This window comes from Meriones unguiculatus, chromosome 8 (assembly GCF_030254825.1).
Source record: "Meriones unguiculatus strain TT.TT164.6M chromosome 8, Bangor_MerUng_6.1, whole genome shotgun sequence".
In the NCBI taxonomy this organism is placed as follows: domain Eukaryota; kingdom Metazoa; phylum Chordata; class Mammalia; order Rodentia; family Muridae; genus Meriones; species Meriones unguiculatus.
In genome coordinates this window covers 66508549-66533977 of record NC_083356.1, presented here as the reverse complement: position 1 = coordinate 66533977, position 25429 = coordinate 66508549, and the positions used below count along the sequence as shown (strand labels likewise).

General features: G+C 43.1%; 1 protein-coding gene across 9 annotated transcripts in view; it reads right to left on the bottom strand.

Annotated features, from left to right (window-relative positions):
* Positions 1–286: 286 nt before the first annotated feature.
* The window catches only part of Ehmt1 (euchromatic histone lysine methyltransferase 1), a 140959-nt gene continuing 115816 nt past the window's right edge, over positions 287–25429 (bottom strand). For all 9 annotated transcript variants that reach the window (XM_060389654.1, XM_060389660.1, XM_060389659.1 and 6 more), the window contains 10 exons: positions 24006–24110; positions 17499–17653; positions 16471–16638; positions 16139–16283; positions 15324–15401; positions 14051–14166; positions 13106–13192; positions 12601–12679; positions 1829–2004; positions 287–1656 (listed from right to left, as the gene is read on the bottom strand). In XM_060389654.1, the coding sequence (XP_060245637.1) occupies positions 1476–1656; positions 1829–2004; positions 12601–12679; positions 13106–13192; positions 14051–14166; positions 15324–15401; positions 16139–16283; positions 16471–16638; positions 17499–17653; positions 24006–24110 (1290 nt within the window). In that variant the 3' untranslated portion in view covers positions 287–1475. The remainder of the gene's footprint in view (positions 1657–1828; positions 2005–12600; positions 12680–13105; positions 13193–14050; positions 14167–15323; positions 15402–16138; positions 16284–16470; positions 16639–17498; positions 17654–24005; positions 24111–25429) is intronic.

Here is a 25429-nt window from a genome sequence, read left to right as displayed (position 1 = left end):
AGGCAGAAATTCTAAACTGTAGCATGGTTAGTAGAGGCTTCCCAGCTAAGAGATCTTCAGGTATGGGGACTCACCTGCTCCTTCGGAATGGCTCTCAAACTTCAACACTGGGTGCCAAAAACACATGGACAAATGTGGACACATGCAGCCCTCCAGCCTTGGGTTTGGCAATGGGCCTGGCAGATTTCCATTTTACATTTACCCATGTAACTCCTGAGTATTAGCCCCCACAGTGCGGGCTAGAGGTTTGCAGAAACCAGGAGAAAGAATGTGTCATAATGAAAACTCCATTTAAAGTACTTTTTTTATTGATTTCATTGAAAACAGAACAAGAAATGGTCTGAGCCAAAAGACTGCTCTTAAAACTGTCAAAAACATTTTAACAGAAAAAAATAAACATGACTGCATTATGAATGTTTTAGAAGAGTCACACAGACACACACACACACACACATACACACAAAACAAAAACAAAACAACAACAAAACAAAAAACAAAAAACACCCTCCCCCCCCCACTGTCGTTGCACTAATTACAGTATTTAGAAAGGTATATGCCAAAAAAAAGTACATGACCTGCCAGGCCATCACACAAAAGGTGATGGCAAATTTATTCAACTACAAGACTAACATTTTAAAAAAGTTTTTCCTGCACTTTATTCTAAAATCATTTTGTTCTCTTTTTACAGTTGATAGTTTATTTTCATGTGGTGAGTAGAAACCACATCAGATTCAGCACCGTTGTCTGTGTTTTGTGTTTTTATTCTTTGTTTTTCCTAATGTTCAGTAATGGTAGAAAACAAACGAGTTTATTCATCATCATAGCATGTGGCTTAGAAATCAACAAAAGGTGCCTGCATCAACGGAACTGGCTGGGGTTGGTACAGAGTCTGCCTGCACACACCAACCTGCTTCCTAGCAAAGAAACACCAGTGAGAGGCTTGATATATAGGGCGAGATATAGGATTTCTTTAAAAAGCAAACCCACATTTCATCAAAATGAGTGGTGGGTCAGCCAAACTCTCCAAGGCTGTCAGGGAGCTAGTGTCCTCCAGGGAGCTGGTACCAGAAACACAGGCTGTGGGCAGCAGGTCTAACGGAGCAGCTTGTAGGTGATGGTGGCCTTGGTGAGTGCCTTACAGGAACCTGACCAGACAGTATACAAATAAAACTGGCAGTGAAGCAAGGGCCTCAGAGACCAGAGGGAGAAATGGGAAGCGCTACAGCGACAGAGCCACCACCAGTAACTCACAAGTTATGCAACGTGGAGTCCCGGGTCTCTGAGGTGCAGGACCAGACACATGCTCTGGCTTGAACACTGGGCCAGTGGAAATGAATGCCTCAGGCCCAGAACATTCTTGGGAGGTGTCCACACCTCTCCAGCTCCTCTTGGACATCATGTGCAGAATTCCCTCCTCTCTAAATTGCAGTCACCAGAATCTGATTCTGAGAATCCCACTGGCCCCAGTTGGCAATTCATAGGGGGTCAGCAGCAGCTGCAGAGCTGGTATCCGGAAGGCCATTCTCCTGAGCTTCCTGAGTTGCACTGGCTTGCCGCTGAGCCAGGGCTGCGCTTGAGTGCCGACACTTGGGAGACCCACACCGGCAACTGAAAAACTTGCCCTTGACGTCCCAAAAGCGTTCCCCGTAGTCGAACCTAGGGGAGTAGAACTCAGCACTTCTGTATGTTGGATATGGGTGACAGGTGGGATATCCCTAGTGTCCCATCTAGGTCCAGAACCCTACATGTTGGAAACACATGCATGGCTAGGAAGGCAAGGACCACACCCACCCAGCCAGGATCACATTATGCCTGGGGTTGTACATACCCCAGCTGCTCCCCAGCCTGGATCAGGCGAGTACTGAAGAAGGCGATCCTAGGAAACCGTAGGTCCTGGTGTGACATGAACACGCGCACAGGCACAAGGTTGGGTTCGCAGTGGTGGTTTATGAACCGGCTGACATTCCCATAGAACCGAGCATCAATGCAGTACACCTCTCCATCCTTTGGGGTAAAAAAGCAAAAGGGTCCATGATAGGCTGCATCCAATAATCACTCCTTGCTCTAGAAACCAGCACCATACTCTTGAAAATCTGGAACTAGGCAGTGGCTCTGACAGGATTAAAGAGCTTTCTTCTGTGGTCCACAGTGACAACTCAGGGCTCACCAAAGTAGACTTTTGTCATAGCCTGAAAGTAGACACAGGCCATGCTGTACTCAATCCAGCAGTGCCAGAGGTAGGAGCACAATGCTAACCTGAGACACAGACAAGTATAAGATTCTGAGTGTCCTTGTCCCACAAATTCTGCTTAGACTCTGTGGTTGTTTCTCAGCAGAGAGAGACTGTAGGATCAAACTTGCTGAGTAGGTGTGCTAACTCTTGGGCCATTTAAACAGTTTCTCACAGAGATCCTATGTATGAGAAACTATTGTGATATGATGAGTACTGCCTGGCAAATGAGGCATTTGAGGTCTCCAGATAAGTCTGTGACTGGCCACACTGCATATCCAGAGCTTGTTGCTATAGACTATCCCAAGTTGTGATGCTTAGGGTATGACTACTACACAACCACGGTATATAAAAGAGGAGAGTTAGAGAGGAAAGCCAGGTATACTGGAATGAAGAGAGTGATGAAGGGATTACTGGACCTAACTCTGTGGAGTATAAGCCCAAACAAGAATTCAGACAAAGGTCAAACCCAAACCAATCACGGGAATCCTGGGTCTGAGATGGGTATCTATAAACCTTCATTTTTTAACTTCAAGACTTGCAGGAGATAACAGCGGTGGATATGGACATGGATGAATGTTCTCCAGTCATGTCCATGAAGAACAGACCCTGTGAGAGAATTCAGCATCAACCACCCATATCAAAGACAGAACAACCCATGTCCTGCATCTGCCATAGAGACAGTAAGAGACCCAGGTGTTAAGACTTTTGAGACTCAACTTGTGTGGTGACAACCTAGAAAGTTAAGCCTCCAAAGAAAACAACTCTAAAAGCAGCCACTACACATGTTAAAGGTACTCAGAGCTGCGGAGTTACAGGGAAAGAGTCCTTGGGCTACTGGGGTAGGTGCCAAAGTCTATACACTGAAACTTCTGGGTGACCTGGCCCATATTGAAAGCAGATATCAAGCAGATATCAAGTAACAGACAGTTGGACAGGGACCAGAGCTGTAAACAAATAGCAAAGCTTAAATCTGAAGCTGGGCTAATTATAAAAAAAAAGTCCAGAAAACAACATGCCCACTTGCGGGACAAAAAAAGAAAGACAAAAACAAAACAGTTAACATTAAGAATACAAGGGCCAGGCATGGTGGCGTACACCTTTAATCCCAGCACTTAGGAGGCAGAGGCAGGCAGATCTCTGGGAATTCAAGGCCAGTCACTACAAAGTGAGTTCAGGACAGCCAGGGCTGTTACACAGAGAAAACCTGTCTCAAAAAAACAAAAATCAAACAAAAACCAAATGAGTACCATGTGTGGTAGCACACACCCTTAATTCCAGTGCTCAGAAGGCAGGCAGATTTCTGAGTTTGAGGCCACAGATTTGTTCCAGGACAGCCAGGGTTACACAGAGAAACCCTGTCTTGAACCCTCCTCACTCCTGAAACAGACAAATGATCCAGGCCCCAGGAAAACAGTGGCAGGCAGATCTCTATGAGTTTGAAGCCAGCCTGGTCTAAATAGTAAGTTTCTGGACAGCCAGAGCTACATATTGAGACCCTGACTCAAGAAACAAACAAACAAAAAACAAGCAAATAAACATGCATGTAGTGAGAATTTTGGCTTTTTAAGAACCCAGTTATGTTATGTGAATGTTTTGTTTTAATCCAGCTGTGGGATAAGAGGTTGATTATAATTTGCTGATTATAATTTGCCTCATGTAATAGCAGGGGTGTGATTTTTGCTCACTGCAGATAGTTTAATTCTGGGGACTCTGGAGAGGGTAGAAATGGCAGAGCCCCGTTAAGGCCTTTGACAGCTGCTAATCCCCCTGCTGCTGTTGGTTCATGTTGCTGCATTTGCTATTGCTGGATTTCTGGATATTCTAATGAAGATTAGACTTGTGACAGGAACCCAATGACTCTGATCAGCAGGAAACAGTTTAAAGGGGTCTATGTTCCCTTTCCCCTCTAACCTTCTTTCTCATCTACACAGTGTTGTGGGGGTGGGGGGAAGAAATTGGAGTGGAGAAGGTGGTAGATTTAACACACACACACACACACACACACAAAATAAATAAATAAAAAATAAAAATAAAAACAAGAACAAAACCACCAAACACCTACACAAACAAGATTAAAAAGTCAGCCAAGTCTAGCCTGCTAGACTTGGGACAAGTCTACAATGCTACACAGGGACAAGCATTACAGAAACTGCTCATGTTCTATGTAACACAAAACAGAGCAGAATTCCAGAGTGCAATCACTACAGAGAAGTGCAAAGTCTGGGCAACAAAAAGGAACTAATAAAAAGACTCAAGTGGGAATCTAGTGAGGATCTACTAACCCTCCTCTGCAAAAAGGAGCAGGCCCAAAGAGGCAGCAATAAACCACTGCACAAGATGACTCATTCACATGTCATTTGCAAAAGTAGCAAAGATGAAATCAACCTCAATGTCCCCAAAAGACTAAGAAAGACTATGTGTTGATTTCTGTACTATACTGGCAAATGAAAAAGGAAGTAGAAAAACTATACAACTTTCCACATAAACAGACAAAATACGTACCTTTATTCCTACAAATGGTTTCCTGTTTGGGAACAAGGGGAACAGTACTATGACTGTTATTCCCCTTAAAATTTCCTATTGGAAATCCTCACCCCACAGTGATAGAATCAACAGGATCAGAAGACAAAGTAGAATGGAGCTGACCACAGCTGAGGACAAAGCCTATCTGCACTCAGACTCCAAAGAGTTCCTGTCTCACAGGACAATGCAAAGGTGCTGGCTATGAGCCAAGAGGTGGCCTTCACCAGCAAAAAAGCTGGGAGAACAGGGTAAGTGGGTGTCAACGTTTGTGACAGGAGCCAAAAGACCCTGATACCTGGTAATAGAACACAGAAGATGTGTTCCCAGCTCCCATGCAACTCCAGTTCCAAGGAATACCAAGGAATATGGCATGCTCTTCTGTCCTCCAAGGGCACCAGGCACACTCATGGTGCACAGAAATACAACACATGCAGGCAAAACTCACACACACAAAATAATGAATGAATGAATGAATGCTTTGGCAGAAGATTTTGTTCTATGAAATCCACACTACCACATGACATAGGGGTCTTTAAAAAATGAGATTGCACTACACAAAGGAAACCTAGTGATGCCAGAAAACAGCAAGACAAGTACGAGGCAAGAGGTCTGTGAAACCCAAAACAAGAGTAATGTGCACATTAAAGAGAGCTGTAACTGACAAAACATACTGCATACATTTTTTTTTAAAAAAGAGGGAGAGACAAACCATGATCTACACCAACATTCAAAACAAAAGGGTGAGATGGTACACACCTGTAATTCCAGCACTTGGGAGGCAGAGGCAGGAGAAGAGCCACAAGTTCAAGACCATCCTAATCTAGATAGTAAAATCCTATCTTAAAACATACAAAGGGGAAAAATTTGAAACAACAAATTTCTTTTATATCTGTCATTTTTTTCACCTCTGCCTCATTCTGGAAATGGGTAGACATATTGGCAGGACAGAGTTATCTGCCTTCTCCCAAGAAAGAACAGGTGGATATAGGTGGGGAAACATCTTTATTTTCCTTTATAAAAAAAAAAAAAAAATTCTGGGCTGTGGAAATGGCTCTGTCAGTAAAATGTCAGGCACACTAAGCATTTGAGCTTAGATCCCTAGCATGGAGATGTGTCATTGTGTCAATAAGCCCGGTCTCGCCAAATCAAGAAATATGGTAAAAAGCAAGACATCCGATGCCAACATTTGGCCTCCCCACATACATGCACACAAACATACATACATATACCCCAAATATAGACCAAAATAAAAATTTTGTAAAATAAATGTGAATAGCATTAACAAAAGTCCCTAATGGTACAGAAATGTCAGGTAAAAGGGGAGCAGCCAAGGCTCACAACTATCACAAAGTTCCTTTAAGAACACTGGCTGGGAAGAATACAGTGCCACAAGCACAGGTGTCACTGGGCCTCAGGAAATAAGCGCATCTGGGACAGACATGTCCAGGTGGCAGGAACGCTACAGGGCAGTAACTGTGTTGTGTCTTCAGCAGATGATGTGGAATAATGCTGTTCTCCTTGGATGCAGTAAGTGTGAGCTCAGCCCTGACTGGCTCTGGGAACCTGCTCAGTGCAAAGGTACTTGGAAAAACTGGAGAAATATGTGAGAAAGCTGCCAGCAGATAACCACCACCTTGTACATGACGGGGTGTGATGACAATGCCATAGTTGTGAAAATGGCATTACACAAAGATACACACTGGTGGAATGGAGTGAGATGTTTTATTATTATTATTTTTAACACTGTAGAAGAAGAAAGAAAGAAAGAAAGAAAGAAAGAAAGAAAGAAAGAAAGAAAGAAAGAAAGAAAGAAAGAAGAAAGGAAAGAAAGAAAGAAAGAAAGAGAAAAAGAAAGAAAGAGAGAGAGAGAGAAAGAAAGAAAGAAAGAAAGAAAGAAAGAAAGAAAGAAAGAAAGAAAGAAAGAAAGAAAGAAAGAAAGACAGGCTGAATCTGGTGGAAGTATGGAGCCCCTACCTCTGATTATCTTCATTCTTCTGGAGGTCAGAACATTCCCACAGCACCCATCAAAAAAGAGGCTACCATGACTGTGGGAAGCAAAATACACCCCAAGAAACGGTAGCCAAGAAAAAAGGCTTTCTTTTTTCTTGTCTGCCCTTTCCTTTATCTTTTAAATTAGGAAAGGGCAGCAGAGAAAAATAAGGCCAGGAATACCTGTGTAAGGGAGGGTGATACTATAGATGAGACAGGAGGGAGCAAAATTTAGTAGGGAAGGAAGAATAGGGTAGGCCTGAGTGGGACAGACAGGATATGCTTGTTCAGCAGCAAGAGGAATATGGGTATTTCTAAACAGCCATGTTGTAACAGGTCCAGCGGGGGCTAGTGTAGTTTACTGGACATCCCTTAACTTGCTGTACAGAGTCACTTTTGTTCACTAGGATTTCACAGCACCTAACAGAACACAAACCATCCACATCCGCTAAGAGGGGAGGGAACGTTCCATAGGGCCTGGCCAGTGTCTCAAAGAGCCAGAGGCTGACTGTGAGCCTATGGGCCTATAGCCCTAGGCAGGACTCCAGAGGCTATTATTATCATCTAGAGATATTTCTGTCTAGAATTTCAAGCCTAGGCATGACTAGTGCTAAATTTTAAAATGATCTTTCCACTTGGAAAAGCTTCTACCTTTGTACCAAAATCTCCTAGGGTGGAAGATGTGGTCACCCCTCTTAAGCACACTGTCACTGTTCAAAGAAAGAGCCTCAGCATGACCCAGAGTACTTCTGCAACTGTCAAGTGTACACTTCCTGGCCCAGAACACCACAGGCTGTCCCCAAGTTGGAGAGCCACTGCTGGATTTTTCAAAGGAATTATCCTGCACACTTACCCATGCCTGGGTTCTTTAGTAAAAACTGAAGGACAAAAGCACTAAAACACGTGTGGTCACTAACCAGTACCCAGCTCAGAAACTCAGAGGCCACAAGCACAGTCTACAGGGCCCAGGGATTAAGGGCTTTCAACTCTGCCCTTGGAACAAGCAATTTTCTATACCTAACTTTGGCTTCAGCATACCAACTTCATGCCACTGCTGTTAATGCCCATCTTTTGCAGAACAGCGATAGTGTGGAGCTGCATCAACTTCTTTTGAATAGGCCTCATCCAGCCCATTTCTTCTGCTCAGAGCCTGTCACAGTCCTTATGTAGCTGCAGTTGGTCCTGAATTTCTTTGATAAGGACACACATACCTTAGCATGACCACAGGACATAGCGCACTTGAAGGGGCGTCAGGAATCCTGTGCCTAGGGATCCCAATGAAGGGAAAAAATGTTGGTAGGTTCTGGTAATGGGACAGTAGATGTGGTCATGAACATGGTACTCATGTAGACATATTCTGGGGTATGGTCTGAGCAGGTCCAGCAAACAGAAGACTTTGGTATTCTCACAACTTTTATGTCCTCTGAGTGAACAAGAGCCACTGACATAGCATTCTTTAATATAAAAAATGGCAGGAGCTGATAAAATGGCAGGAGCTGATAAAAATGGTCACACACCAATGTGATGAAAGGAATATGGAAAAATCTGCTGCTCTGCTTCTAGAGCTGAAAAAAAGTCCTGGGTACTGGCCTTATCCTACAACCAAGGAAAGATGGGGATGATCCTCCTAGGAAGTTTTGACAGTGTCTGAGTACTCACAAGACTCCTGCACTAACATCCCCTGGTGGGGAAGATGTTTACCCTCAAACCATGGGTAAAGGGACAAAAGACAAAAGTTACACAGCCTAGAAAGGGCAAATAAAACTATCTTTATTCATATAGCACATAATAGTGTATGCAACAAATCCTAATCAATAACCCATGAAAAGTACCAAAATTAAAAGGCAAATATGGTAAGGTCAAGCAAAAAAAAAAAAAGAAAAACAAACCACTTCAAAGTACCTACCCATAATCAGTTGAGAAATGAAATACCATTTTCTAGCCATGTAAAAGATCTATTTACTGAACAGTGAGGTTCTTCAGAGAGAAACTAAAGACCTAGTGGGTTTGGACACCAATAGTTGAGTCAAGACTGCAGATCTGCACGTGTGCAGACACCTTCGCTGGCTGTCAGGTTTACCCAGAACCTGAAGTTCCAAGCACTAACACAATCATGAAAAGAAGAGTATGCAGACTAATAGCCACCAAGGCAGCAACAGACACCAGCCGAACTCTGCCACCAAGGGTACTGGTGTGAGAGTCAGAAATCAGACAAGGAACAAAACATGTTCCAGACATAGACAGGAGCATGGGAGTGACAAGTAGTGTCCTGGCCAATAGTGCCTGGATGACTACAAATCCTCATAGGCAGAAACAAGCCCAGCCCTCTCCTCAGACTACCCACCAAGTTTGACTCAAAGCAGGAAGAGATCCAAACACAGCTTCTATACAAAGACATGATAGAAAAGCTTTATGATCTGAGGTGAGAGAGAGGTTCCTCAAGGCAGAATGAACTGTGCATTAAAAATATTTGGCTGGAGAGATGGCTTAGCCGTTAAAAGTGCTGATTGTTCTTTTAAAGGACCTGCGATTTATTCCCAGCACCCACATGGTGGCTTACAATGATCTGTAACTCCAGTTTCAGGGGATCTGAGTCTCTCTTCTGGCCTCTGTGGGCACTAGGCACATATGTATGACAAAATATATCATACACATAAAATAAAGTAAAAAAATTATTTTTAATAAAATCTACCAAGAACTAGGGAGACAGCTGTCAGTGAGGAGCATCTGCGCATGTGCAGAATACCAGCACCCGTAGAGAGACTGATGTGACAGTACACACCTGCAATCCTGGAGCTGGAAGGAGACCTCAGGGATCTGAACTGGCCAGCAAGCTTAGCCACTCAGTGAGCTATATTTCAGTAAAAGGCGGTCTAAAGAAATAAGGCAGAACAGACATGGTGGTATACATCTTTAATCTCAGCACTCAGAAGGCACAAGGAAGCAGATCTTTGTGCATCTGAGGGTAATCTGATTTATATACCAAGTTCTAGGCTAGTCAGTGAGACTGTATTAGAGGACAATATGGTTGACAAAGTGAGTTCCAGGACAGCCAGGGCTGTTAAACCCTGTCTTGAAAAACCCATACTACTACTACTACTAAAAATAATAATAAATAAAAACTGCAACAGCAAAAAGATGTCTAAGAGGCACAAAAGAAGTTCTCAATATTATCAGCTGCATCAAGAGAATGAAAATTTTTAAAAATGCAAATTAAAATCATAATGCATAAATCCAATATGTTGATTCATGCCTATAATCCAGCTCTTGGGAAGTTGAAGCAGGAAGAAAAGAAGTTCAAAATCACCTTGACCTATATAAAGAGGACCAAAATGGATATATGCATGGATAGATGTATGGACACAGGAACAGAACAAAAGATACATAACAGTGTCTGGAACCAACATGGTTGCTATGAACTGTAATCTGAGCACATGCAAAACAGAGGCAGGAAAATCAATCAGTACAAGTTTGAGTCAAGCCTGGTCTACATTTCAAGTTCCAAACCAGGACTATATACTGAGACCTACCTCCCAAAAAAACAAAATTAAACAAATAAATATACTTAAAACCTCTGGGTGCATATAAAAAAAATAAAATAAAATAGTACTGGGACAGTGAGATCACTCAGTAGATAAAGACACTTGCTGCCACGCCTGATAAAATAAGGTTGATCCCTAACCCACTCCCTAACAGAAGAAAACTGACTCCTACCAACCGTATTCACTCACACACACATACACACAAAACCAAGAAAAAAAAAATTTTTTTTAAAAGTGTCTTCTTGTTAGGAATATGAAGTGGTAAAACCTCTTTGGAAAACTGGTAGCTTCTTTTTAAAATTATACATCTTTAACAGGATACAGTTTGTATCAAACAATACAGTAAAAGTAACTTCCAAAACTGTTAGTGTTTATTTCCATATAGGAAATTCTCAAGAATTTGCTGATTTTGAAACTGTGCCCGAGGTAAAACGGCATGAACTACAGTGATTAAGACTAAGCAGGATGAAAACCAGGCACTGAGGACTCTTAGGAGTCACCCTATTGAGTTGTGAAGAAACATGAGTGTCAATATGGGAAACAATTCAATCCCCTGACCTCAGTCTGTGACCTCTAAACTTAAAGTCAACACAATTGCTGAAAATATTTGTGTTTTACAAAACATAAGTAACATTCTTTCAAAAGCCCACAAAGTATGTAAGTAAAAGACTGGTAATCATACTACTGTAAAAAAAACAAAATAGAAGCTGGGCTGTGGTAGAATAGCAAGTAGATTTCCGAGCTTGAGGACAGCCTGGTCTACATAATAAGTTCCAGGACAGCCAGGGCTATACATAGAAAAACCTTGCCTTGAAAAACAAAACCAAACCAAACCTGAAAAACCACTAACTAACCAACCAACCAGACAAACAAAAAGGATCTCTCATTGAAGAAGGAAGGGAAAACCTGTAATACCCAGAAAAGATGATACCCATACCAGGACATGTGTCCACACCAACAACAGGGGAGCTCTCATAATCATCCCTGCATGATTTTTGCATGCACAAGCACACAGGAAGACAAATCCTATCGGAATTCAGGAACTGACACAGTTTTAACACTTTTGAGCTTAAGAAACATGTTTGGTTTTTTGTTTTGTTTTGTTTTTGTGGGGGGGTGGGGGGGAAGAAGAAGGGTTGTTTTGCTTTGTTTTAATGTAATCCAGGCTGGCCTAGACCTAGCCAACTTTGGTTTCATAGCCTCTACCTCTAGCATGTACCATACACCTGGTTTTTTTGGTTGGTTTGTTTGGGGTTTGTTTGTTGTTTTTCCCACTATGTGTATGGGTGTTTTGCCTACCTACATGTCTCTGCACCATGTGAATTATCTGGAGCCAAGAGAGGACAAAAGAGGGTATTAGATCACCTGGGACTAGAATTAGTTTTGAGTTGCCATATATGCTGGGATTGAACCCAGGTCTTCAGAGATATCAGGCAGTGTGCTTAACTGCTTTGCTATCTTTCCAGTCCCCACAGCTAATTATAACATAAGTCTTGTTTCACAAATGGTAAGTTCTTAAGTAAATTAAGGGCCTGGGGTCAGGGTGGCCCTGTTCTCTGGGGATAATACGGATTCCATGATTGGGTGGCTGCAATTAGAGATTAGAAAACCTTTATTTCCTTAACCACTAGCACAGACTGTGAGCTTTGGGATGCATTTAATTACTATTTACTTATTTTAAGCAGGGTCTCACCACTTAACTCTGGCTGGCTTCAAGTTCACTGAGATCTTCCTGCCTCAGCTCTCTCATACTAAGATTAAAGCTGTGTACTACCACAGCTTTTTAAAGAGCAGCTCCTGAATTCAGAAAGTGATAGGAGGAGGTGGTCTCAGCCATTTTTCAACTGTCCCAGAAACCACTGGAAACCTGACTCCCAGAGCAGACCAAGCACATTAGTATCCTGAGGTCAAGAGAAACATATAGGACAACCTCACTGCCAGCATTTCTGGATCTCTTGCTGCTTCTTATACAACTCTATGAGCTGTCCCTACTGCTGGTCTCAGGGGACCAGCCTGGGAGCTGGGGAGACAATGAGGTACCCTAGGTAGAAGTCCTACTACAATAACACAGAGATCTCCCAAATTAGGTGCCTATGCCTTGAATACCACAATGAACCCAGAACTATGTGGTAAACTTAACAGACCTACAATGAGCCTACACCTACCAGCAGCGCGGTGCTCATCGGAGTGAGTCGAGAGCTAGTTTGCCTGTGCCAGCCATTTTCCAGAATCCACCAAAACAAACTGTCCCAAGTTCTACAATATTTTTCAGTCATTTTCTCATATGCTTTGACACCCTTCACAAGACATTACCTTATTATCAAGATCAAAGAGGTAAGAGTCCTCTTCCCGAACATCAGCTTCAGAGTCCGAAATCAGCTCCCCTACGTATCTGTAGTGAGAAAAGGGAAGACCCATCTCACCTCTGTACCCTCAGACAAGGAACAGTTCCAAGAAAGAATGCAGACACAGGACACTCTGGAAAAGTTGTATGGCCTAAGCTGGGATCAGCAGTGCAAGGTGAGGACCAAGGGTGGTTTACCAAAGATACTAGTACTGTGCAGAACTCTGAAGCTAACACCTTTAGTGAATGACTTAGGTAGAAAATCTGAGCACAACTGTACGGCTAGCAGCAAAAACCTGGTGCAATCAATACCTCCACTTCCTCGTACCCCACTTCTGCAGAACAGTGGATCATATGCTCCCAGGGGCTTCTTAGAGCTCAAATATGCATGAGGAGTCCCCAAAATAAAAAACAAATAAGCAAACAAACAAAAAACACATCGACAGAGATGTGGAACTCTGGGAACCCACTTACTCGCAGACAAAGGTGCCCAGTGGGATATCCTGGAGGGAGCGCACACCCCAGCCCATGTCCTGTGTCCGATAAAGCTGCAGCCTTGCCCTGAAAAAAAGGTAAAGGGGAGGTGGACATGTACCTGATGGTCAGCAAACCAGCTATATCCATTTTGAAATGAGTGAGATGAGTAAACAGAAAAATTGTGCAGGTTCCAAATCAAGGAATATTGCTACTGACTTTGAGCAACTACAGTCACCTGACAGATCCAGCACCACACAGGAAGCTGAGAACCCAGGATTCAAACTATCGAAGATAAAGTATAGCAGCACTTGCCTTCCTCAAATGCAGCTGGCCGAATCCAAGAATTAGCAGTGAAGACTAAAGGTATTCACCCCTTAGAAGTGTTTCTACTAGAATCCAGACTGCTGTCATTCTATTACTCAAGGAGTGTGCCTGCAACAAGCAGCCAGGCAGGCTCCTATAGGCCACCAGGCCCGAGGTAGACCAGGCTTAAGGAATTTACCCATTCTTCCAGGCACTCTCACATCATGTCCATCTTATTGGCCCATTTGTAAATATGGTGAAGGGGGTACAGGCAGAGAAGCGTGTGCACGCTGTCCTTGGTACTCCAAGAACAGACCACAACTACCAATGCTTAAAGACCTGATTGTGGCTGTGACACAGGAGGCACTAAGCACCAGGAAGGAACACAATAGTCTGAGAAAAGCCATCAAACACCACCATTCTCAATGTTGGTTGGCTTTCTCTAACACTGAACAGAAAAGATTCAAGTGGTAAAACCAAATGAAACAAGCCTACTACTCATATCTAAGCAAGTCTACCTTGGCTGGTTGTTTACACACAAACATAAGCCTCCCTCCAAACCTCCCCCCCAAAATTGGATTTACCCACAAATACACATGCTTCTGGCCTAATGTGACCTAATGCATCTATATCTCTCACCTGAGACCATTTTGCACCACACGGTTGCGGCAGTTCCTCCAGCATGAGCAGGCATGATTGCACTCGAAGATCAAGGGTGGTTCTGCCATGTTAAACTCGGGCAGAAGTCGGCCATCCTGTTAACAGATGGCCACAAGGGCCAGCAGATGTCAACCAGTATTTATTTCACAAGGTGCCCAGTCTGGCTTCAAATATACACAAACACAATGGTTTATAGAGAGACTATAACAGCTGGGCTCCACATCTGGTTTGAATGGTAATTTCACTGGGTATGATACTAGTTCAAGGGCCTCTTGGGGAGATTACCCCAGGTTCCTATCAGGTTATGCTTTTCTCCTAACCCTCTTGCCCTTCCCTGTCTCAAGTTGTTAGCAGGCTGCTCCTGGAGAACTCAGCCATACAGCTCTCCCTTTCTTCAACTCAGTTCTATCTACAGGCAACACACTAGGACCATGTGCACATCTGAGACTTTAGGGAATCTTTTGCACAAGTAGGACTTTGATGAGAATGCTCCTAACTGCTAAGCCCCAGTATAGACCATACCCCTGCCAGCCCCGCCCCTCTTCCCAAGCACAGTTCTTATTTGTGTTGTCCTCTCATTCAGATGACAAGCACTCTAATCCCCATGATCTATATCCTCTTCTAAACAAAGAACATGATGCTGTTCCCCTTTGCCGCCTGCTTCCTCTTCACTAAGCACATCCCAGCACCCATAGCCTCTGAACTGAAATGAAGAATATGCATCTCCTCTTTCTGCATACTCTGTCCCTGAGCTGCATCCTGGGCTTCAAGGCTCTACTGTCTTACTTCGTCCTTGCACTAGCACTTCCAGTTACTTTTAGGCTTGTGAGCTTCACCTCAGGCCACTGTGTCTAGTGATACTGCATCTAGCCTAGGCCCTGGCCTACTCTTTCTACTAAGTATCTCTTTGGACAACTGTATGTCAAAATATGGCAAGGCTCACCAAACAAAAACAACAAAGAAGATTCCTCTGATGGCTATGGCAGGGCAGCTACTGTACCTCTGTCAGTGACAAAGGGCATGAGCTCCAGTCCTAGCACCCTGTGAACTCCCACCTTAGCCCCACAATCCACTTGGAATAGCCCCTCGATTTCAGCCTATTACCTCCTCCTAGTTGTTTTCCACAACCAGCTCACCTCAAACTGTCCCGAAGTCACTAGGACACCTTACAATCGGGAGACATGTTCATAGACTCACTCTCACATCCACTCACTTACCACATGGCACATGTGCAGCAAATGTGCTTCCTCACCTTATCATACCAGCAGCGCATGCTGAGTTGGCCACACATGCAGGTGCTGGAAGAGCAGTCATCTACGCATACGCAGTACTAAGAACAGAGGGCACAGCATGTCAGACAGGCACCACATTCCTGCTCCCCGAATCCCTTCCTCCTTCCAATCACCATCAAATGCCCTGGAAGAATCTCAACTGCCTTTAATTTGCCATAGGCTCTCTTAGGAGCAGGGCAGGACATACTGAGAAGAATGCACCATGTTGACAGGGAGCAGGTGGGGCTTTAGATAGGTGTAGCCTGCAGGGGAGCTAAAAAACCTGTGCACTCAAGGCCAGACACCACACAGGAAAGAAGAGAAGCCAGAAGCTCACAACCAAGCTAAGGTTTATATAGCTCATCTTGTGAGAATTAGGGGACTCCCATAAGCACAGCCATAGAAAAATCCTTTCAAGTAAGTCTATTTAGCCAAGAAGAAGTCAGAGGTGGGAGAGTTGTTTGTTGGGTATAGTTGCCAGGACCAAGGAGCATGCAGTGGTCACTTCTTAGACCTGCACAGACCCTCCTGTTTTACGACTCAAGGGCCAGATAGTATCACAGCTCTGAGCAACCACTGATCAGGGAGCACTTAGGGCCTTTAATAGGCTTTCAAAGCATGCTAGGAGAATCAGTGTGCTGCCTAATCCAGAACTGGACATCTCTTTTCCACTTCATTCCTGGGAGGCAAGTTCAGAGAGAACAGGATCTCCTGGGAAGCTGACACAGGCCTTCCAGAATGGTGCTAAGTCCTAGGACTCAGTTCTAGGGACCTGCCATCCCTTACCCCCACCAACCTGCAAATGAGTGATGTTCCTGTCAATGTTCATGGGGGAAGTCACGCAGTTCTGGGAGACGTACTTATAGTTGGTGGGACACAACTCACTATCCACAGCATTGACACAGGGAATGGGAATACGCTCATACCCTCGAGCAATGTCCCTGCACAGGAAAAGGGGGATGTTACTTGTGCTGTTTCAGATTCTGCCCCATGGGAGACAAAGCTCCTAACCAGTACCCACACTAGGCTGGATCCTGGGAGCCAGGCTTCAGAAGTGTTTGCTCCAATATCTTCCAGCCCACCTATAAATGGTTTGCAAGAATCATCTCAGTCTTAGAACCTTCTCACCTGCTCACTGTCTTCTCAACAGCAACAGGCTTGTCAGGAGCTGAGTCCCGAAGTGCTTTGCTCATCTGCAGTGCACTCCACACCTGGGAATTGAGGCTTGCACACTGCAAGGGAGTCTCTCCTTCCTTGTTTTTTAGAGTAACATCTGAATCCCGAGAAAGAAAGAGGCTAAAAGGGAAAATGTAAGCCAACAAAGCTTCCAGATCTGAATTTAGAAGAGACACAGTTAAGACCTATAAAATGACTAACAATCTGTCATATAGCACCCAACTTACTAGTTCAGTGACTCTGGAATAAAAAATGCCTCCCTAGGAGCACATCTGCTGCCCCCTATATTTATAATGAGGCATCAGTTTTCTCACCTGAACATGTGTGTAGGAGCTAAGAATGTTTAATTTTTCTTAAATTTTTTTCCAAATTTGCCCTTAAGGATAAAGAAAAATAATACGGAGAAAAGGTGTTTGGGGTATGCTGAAGGGCAGCATAGCACATCTGCCTGATGAAGTTAACAGCTGGTTTGCCATACCTGGGCTAGAGTTGAAAGTGCCACAAAGTTACTTCATCTCTCTTTCCAGGTGAAGTAGTACAGTAACTGCCCTTCTCCTTCCAAAGGAACGTGGCAGAGATGCTACACCACGTAGACATTGGTGATACGTAAAAAAACAAACAAACTATAAGAAGGCCTTCCTGCTAACAAAGGGCACTAAGTAGCCAGTTCCATCTGAGAGGGAAAAACAAATAGCACGCTGTTCCTCCTGGAACCTATGAGTCAAACTGTCCTCATACTGTTGGGTCCGAGATGTTGTCAAGATTCAACTAAGAATTTGGGTGGGTTTTTATGTTTGTTTCTTTCTGTTATTTATGACAACTATGAGCCCAAAGGGTACCACTGCTAGTCTGAGATGTCAACTGGGAAAAACACTTCACCTATATTGCATCAGCTCTAGGTGGAGTGTGGGTACAGTCATTTAGCAGCCACCCCTGGTAGGCTGGCAGCAAGAGCTATATTGGCACAGGACCACACTCACACAACACAGTCGTAGCGATTCTCCCTGGCTGCGATGTGCAGGGGTGAGTCTCCATGGATATTCACAGCATGCAGGTCACACTTAGCAGCCAGAAGTATTTCAGCTATATCCACACAGCCTGAAAATGCTGCCCAGTGCAGACAAATGTTCTCCTCCTGCACACAGATAAAATTGAGAGCCCAGTGAAGATGGTTTCTGGCTTATAACACAATGCTGGGATCAGGCAAAACCCACTTTTGTACTTGCATACAGCTGTTATTCCTAGCACAAGCTACACTGGAGAAGGGATTTGTAGTTTTAATGAACAGAAAACAAAAATTCTATCTAAACTGCAGCCTTTATTTACTTTTTGTTTTTCATTTTAAAAGTAATATAATGTAGGGTTAGGGAGATGGCTCAATGGTTAAGACCACTTGCTTCTCTTGTAGAGCCCAGGAGACCTGAGTTTGCTTCCCAACACCCATACAATAGTTCACCTTTAACTCCAGTTCCAGGAATCCAACAATCATACACACACATGCATACACACACACACATTCACTCACAATTAAAAAAAACAAAAAACAAAAAACTAAGGGGAAAAAAGTAATATAATCACTATAGTCTATTTTGAAAATAGAATAAAAACACAAGATTATACCACTTCGAATAGGAGCTTTATAATATAACAAGTAGCATACTTTTCTTCTTATTTTTAAAAAGTAAAACCATTCAGTAACCTAAATTTGATCCCTAAAGCTCACATAAAGGTGAAGAAAAAAAAAAAAACTAAGAAAATATTGGCAGTTGATAACTTTTGAGGAAGAATCATTCTCAGTAGAATACGGCACCTGATAGGTCAACCACACATTGCAAGCCAGTGATGGTAGCACTGAATTTGGTAGGTTATTTAAAATAAAATGGAGGATATTAAGTTAGAAAGCGGTAAAGAGGTAAGTAGATCTGGAGAAGTCAGGTGGTCAATATAATCAATTACAAATCAAATTGAGAAATTTATGGAATTCTCAATTAATAAAATAGTAAAATATTTTCAAAAGCAGGAGCTAAAGAGATGTCTCAATGGATAAGAGTACTTTGTTGCTCTATCATGAGGACTGGAGTCTGGCTCCTAGCACCCACATAACAAGCAAAGCATCTATAAATGACTGTAAGTCCAGCTCTCAGGGATTTAACATCTTCGGACTCTGAGGACACACACATTTTAAAAACTCATTTTAAACATTTTTAAAACTCACTAAGTAATACTTACTTATATTCTCACATCAGGACACCATAGCAACAAACCCCTGTCAACCTCTGCCCATCCTATGCTCACCACCCCTCTGAGGTCTCACTTCAACTGGGCCTGCAACTACAGCTACACATTATACAGCCTTAGCACTTTTCCTTTCCACTGAATGAACAGCCCACTTCACAATTAACTTTAATTTATTGGGCGCTTCTGGTTTCTCCTCTGGATTCTTATTCTTCCCTTTCCCTCTTCTTTTTCTCTTTCTTCTGGATTAGTTCTTCTTCTCAAGTTTAAACCCTAAGAGGTAAAAATTTTTGGCTATAGATATAAAAAAGATTGGTTTGAAATGACTTCTCCTCTGTGAACAGCTCATTGTGGCTTCCTTCCCCTTGGGAACACAGCCATAGATAAAAGTGTAGCCTGACCACCTGGAAAGCATGTGCGGTGAAAGCCATCACAAGACACAAAGCATCCTATTATCTGCCTTCTTGCGCAAGACGACAATGCCAAGCCATATATCCCAAAGACACATTCTGCAGGCCCTCAGGGGTCACAACCTAACACTCTGGTGCTCTCTGACAGTTGAACAGTCCCCTTCCAATGTCCACATGGTAAGGTGGAACCAGGGATTTTTCAATTCAATGACCACTTGAAAACAAAAACAGAACAGAGACAGCCTATCAGTCTCACCCCTAACTGCCCCAAGCACATTTATTTCTAAAGGAAAAACTAAAAGCAAACTGCTAGTCAACATTAGCATTCTGTCAAAAACCTTATCTATCTTGAATTCTTTTCTAGTTGCTGTCCTCAGTGGTTTTCGGGCCTCTGATTTTACTTGGTTACAGCCCCCACACATCTGAGAGCTCAAACAAAGTCCTGTCTCCTCAGGGCCTTTTTTCTTATCGGAATGTTCTTTGCTTTTTAGCCAGAATTACATTGTTTTTAAATTCTAAGATCTCACTCTTAGGAGACTGCTTACTTCTGCAGAGCCACAGTGCTGGACGGACCTTCTGAGCAGTTTTACTTTCACAATGGGGGTGGCACTTTCTGCTTCTACAGGCCAGACTGAACATTCCCTCCCACCAATGAAAAATGTGAAAGAAAACAGCGTAAAATCATGGTTACTGATTCTACACAGGAAACAGAAGATACAGACAAGGGAGCCAGAGTTGCTACTCAGTCAAAAGCCAGAGAAATCAGAGCAGGTAACAGAGCTACAAAGGTCTGTTGAGAATGTGCTCCCACAAAGGGATAGCAGCAGACCTGAAAGAAAACACCAAAGGTTGTCATTCTTTTAGCCAGGCGGGAAGCACCATCAGCCTGCAGACCATAGGTAGGACCCACTGTGACAGCCATCATCTTGCATTGAGAACTGCAGTAGGCTCACTAGAGCAGACCAGAGAACAAAACACAACATAATGAGATAGACATCACAACAATGACTCACAGAAACAGAGCAAGAGTCCTGACAGCAAGGTGTAAGTAAGCAGCAAGCTGATACCTGCTTCAAGCTCCTGGCACACAAACAAGAGGTAAACGACCTCTGACCAGTCACAACTGCTATGGATACCGAGCTAGCAAATTTGGCCATTAAGCACCTGGTAACTGAATCCCACACACTCAAAAGGTAAGAGATGTGGTACAAATTACAAACAAAACCTCTCCACTGACTTCCCATCAATACATAGCAACGAAAAACCTCACAGAACTTTGTGAGCTGAAAACCATGTTTAAGGTAAAAGAAATTAAAAAAATAAAAAGAAGCAGTATATTAGAGGCCATAATAAAACCAGCTGGCCAAAAATTAGGGTGGAAAGCAGTTTCTAGAAGCTGACAAGACTATTCAAGGCCATCAAGACAACTTCTTACAATCTAATTCACATCATCTGAAGAAATGCCAACTAAAATTCAAAATTTGACAAAAACCCTAAATCACAGTTCTAAGATAACTAATCAACCTACACATACACAGAGATAAGTAACACCAAGGCACATCACACAGTCTTCAAAATAGCCTGAAAGGAAAGCCTATGTTACACACAAAAACACAAGAAAAAGGCACAACAGTTTCTGAAACATCTTAGTAAGAACTCTGGGAAGCAACATGCACACCATTAAACCCACTGACCAGAAAGAACTCTACACCAACAAAAGCATCTTCCAAAGATAGGCAAGATAAAGATTGCTCTGCCTCAAAGAGGTGAGGAGCTTAGCATGAGCAGCAAGAGGAAGCAGGAACAGGGACCAGATGTCAGTTAGGGTGGAACAGCCACCAAACCATGGCTGTCACTCTTCCCAGAAAGCAGGGACATGAGACCAAGGCTCAGGACATACAGAGAATGTGGGGGAAAATGACCTTGAGTTTGAGGTGAAAGATGAAATAAAGCAAGGCTCCTCTGCCACATGTGCTGCTGAGGCCTCCGCAAGGACGGACAAAGCAAGACCTGGTAATTTGTCTATGAGAAGATCTTGATAGATCTCCTGTCAGCTCTATGAAAAAAGAATGGCTTTCTCTACTTCAGTACTGGCAAATGTTCACATGAAAAAGAAGAAGAAAAGGAAAAGAAAAGAAGGTGAAGAAGAGCCAAGTGGTGGTAACACATGCCTTTAATTCTAGTCCTCAGTAGATAGAGGCAGGTGCATCTCTGCATTTGAGACCAGCCTGGTCTACAAAGTGAGTTCCAGAACAGCCAGGTCTGTTACAAAGAGGAACACTGTCTCCAAAAACTTTCCACAGCTCATACCATATACAAAAATGGATTCAATAGACCATAGGCCTAAATGCAAAGCTAGAAACTAAATGCAACTCTAAAAACACAGAAGAACATCACCTTTAGTTAAAGCAGTGATTTGTTGTTGTTGCTGTTTTTGTTTGTTTTGAGATAGGGTTTCACTAGCCCAGAATGGCCTGGCTATACTTGTAACAATGCACCTGCTTCAGCTTCATTAAGAAGCACAAGCCATCATGTCTACCTAAGCAATGGTGTCTTAAATAATACAGGAAGCAGAATACAAACATATACACAAGGAGATGAGCAATGTTTGTACCTTTTCAAGCCAGTGTGGTCTATATGCAGCCAAAGCTACTCAGTGAAATCCTACTTTTTTTTATTTGTTGTTTTGTTTTTTTTAATACAGGGTTTCTCTATGTAACAGCCCTGCTTGTCCTAGACTTGCTTTGTACACCAGGCTGGCCTCGAACTCAGAGAGATCTGTGTACCTCTCCTTCCCCTAATGCTGGAATTAGAGGCATGCACCATTGTGCCAGATTGAAATCCTACCTTAAGGAGAAGGGCAAAACAAAACAAAACACCCAAACACCTGCCATGAGTTAAAGTTCTGAACACATCCTTGACCAAAAAGCATATTAAACAGCAAAAAAGCCCACAAGAAGATGATGTTAACATCAAACAGCCATTACACAAAATTAAATGAGGATTAAAACCACCAGAAGCCAGAAACAGCACAACCACTCTGGAGCCAATGTGGTAGCTACTCTAGATCGTTTCCATATCTAGGATTCATTGGGAAAAGTCAGGGCACAAATATTAATAACTGTAATAGCAATGTGTCCACCAACAAAGGGTCAGTAGATGGCCACATAGATATTTCAAGCAAGAAGAAAGAACCACCAACACAGCATAAAATGAACCTGGGACAGTCACTTCCACTGAGAATTAGCCTCCATTTTGATAAAATCATGACAAATGGTAGGATCCAGAAAGAAGGCCAAATGTGAAGACCCCTCCCCCAAATCTAATACATAAATTAAAAAAGAAGAGAGAGAGAGAGAGAAGGAAAATACACGATAAAACTTAAAAACCTCAGCAGCAGCCAGGCAGTGGTGGCACACTGGCCTTTAATCACAGCACTCTGGAGGCAGAAGCAGGTGGATCTCTGTGAGTTCAAGGCCATCCTGGTTTACAAAGAGAGTTCCAGGACAGCCAAAACCCTATCTCAAAAAACCAAAATATAAAACACAACAACAAAAAATTCAACAGCAACCTAAAACAAAACCAGATGGTCTGTGAAGAACGGCTAGATTATGGATGGACTAATATCTCCCACTAGGGTAACTATATTCAGCCTGGTTCTTAAGTACAATTCATTGAAGTGATAGGACCTTTTCATGCTGTACTGGACCTTGGAAACGTTTCTTTTTTAGTTTTTTCCCAACTTGAATTTGCTTAGAATGGACTGGGATAGCCCTTAAGAAATTCTGTCCCCTCTCTGTAACAAAGCTTCATTATATAACTCTTGAATAACTTGCAGATTTGGAAAAGCATCTGGAAGAACAATAAAAATAGCAGTTAAAAGAGTTTGAATGAGGGCACAGTGCATGGGTGGAAAAAGGCGTTCTTGGAAGCCCTAAGGCTGCTAAATGAGAATCACAGGGCCAGAAGTAGTCTGCATCCCTAGTTGGGGAGGCTAGGCCCCTAAAACCCACAAACATAAAGACTATTTCTATTGCTGTTAGTTGCACACCAGAACTAGCTGCTTGGTTTTTGTCAACTTGGCACAACCTAGAATAACCTAAGATCAGATAATTTCAGTTAAGGAATTAACTACATCTGATCAGCCTCTGGTCAAATCTGTTCAGCAGTTGTTTTGATTATATTTAGAGGGCCCACCCCAATAAATTCACTGGTTTCCCAAAGTAAACTCTGCTGGAATCATGTCCCCTTAGAAAAAGGAGTAGACATTGCTTGCATCTCCTCTGAAAAGGAATTTTAGCAACAGATAGGTACAATTGTTTCTTTGGTCTGTTATGAGTACCCTATCTGAGATGAACAGACATTTGTTCAACTATCCCCAGAAAAATCACATAATATCAAGATGGATAACAAAACTACTTCTTTGCCTTTATTGTTTCTGGGCAAATGAACTGACTCCATAAAACTCTGCATCCAAAGACTATATTAAATCAGTCTATTCATATGTCTTTTTCTTTCAGACCATGGCTCCTACATGAGATCTGGTTCCTAGTGACCTTTCTTGGACTCCTCCACCAGGTCAGTCAGGGACATGAGCCAGGAGCAAAGAATAGGGCAGTGATTCACACAAGGTACGTACCCCTACAGAGGCCGCATTTGTAGGGACTCAGAACAAGATCCGTGTTGAGTAAGTGAAATAGTGACTACAAAGGACCAAAACAGCCATCATGTGCTAGAACTCCACTTCAGACATCAAAGCCCTTCAGAAGAAGGAAGCCTGGAGCCTCTGGCCTTCTATGAGGCTATGTCCATAAGGTTCCTAAACCACCATGAAAAACTCACATTGTCCCGGATATTGATGTCAGAACCTTTAGACAGCAGCAGCTTCACCAGGTCCACGTGCTTGTACTCAGTGGCCCAGATCATAGGTGTCCAACCACCATCATCCTGAGTGTAAGAGACAAAAGATATCACTACCACAGATAGGAAGTGAGAAAATAACTTCATGCAGCTTGCTCAGGGGCTAAGAGTCCTCAGAGAACTGTTTTCTGACAAGTCAAAGCCAGGTCCTGGCTCCCACCAAAGGCACAGTCCCTTTGTAGTAGGAGAGGTAAGTTGCTCGGCTGACCTTTCTGCTCCAACTAACACTGCTGTCAGGACTAAACACTTAGTTAGCCTGAACCAACCCAGGAGGACTCATAGCAAGGTTTGTGGGAGACATGAATAGAATGTTTTCACTCATGCTCTCAGCCTTTTGATGACTAAGCACAAGACCAACCAGCAGATGAATTAAAAAATATCAGGTACAGAGGTAATTGTCACTGCCTCTTTTCAAAGGCCAGAGGAAGAAAGACCAATCCTATCTGCTGAGTCTATAGGGTCCATTAAGGACCTCAGGAATTGCTTTCCCATCACTATGGCTGAGATCAACGCATGTTAAGTAGTTTCATTTAGACCACAAAGGGTATTCTGCAGGACCTGACTGTTCTGTGGTCACTTATCAGTCTGAAGGTAGAAGCTACCCTCCTCCCCAACAGCTCCAAAGGGCTCCCTGTACATCCACACTTGCATGTCACTGTAGACACACAAAGCTTTCTTCCACAAATAAAGATGATCTCTCCCTGTAGTCAACTAGTGGCATCATCTGAGACAATGGTGACATAGGGTGACATTAGACACATACATGCTGCACAAATACCAGCCCAGAATGACAAGGAATGGAATGCCTCACAGTGACCCAACAGGACAAATAAATGTATAATGGTAGTGGCAGTTAAAATAAATCAAACCATGCTATTTTTAGATAATGAAAAAGGAAGGAAGGGGCCCAACTACAAGCTGCTATTTTCTTGTCTATGTGGCAGCAGATCACAGACAAGATGTAGAAGAGCCAGGTCTAAGGCAAAATGGCAGGAAATACCTGGGCTAAGATGCAGGGACATGAGGGAGATGGAAATGCAGCCTCAAACCAAGAATCAAAGGGCCCTACCATCATGTGCGTGAAACAGTCTTAAAGCTAGTAGTTCTTCTTAGATCGTTTGCTAGACTGACATGTCTTTGTAGATATCTACTGTGTGCCTAACGCCAATAAGGCACCATAGGTCACAGAACTGGTGAAACACCTCCTTATGATGGTGGGGGAGGCTGGTCAGTAAACAACAAACCTAGTAAGACAATGGACAGTGCTAAGGAACAACTAGATCTAGGAGGGAAGCCTGGATTCCCTCAGGGAGGACAGAAGCTATCCTGGGCATGGGAGTTTGAGA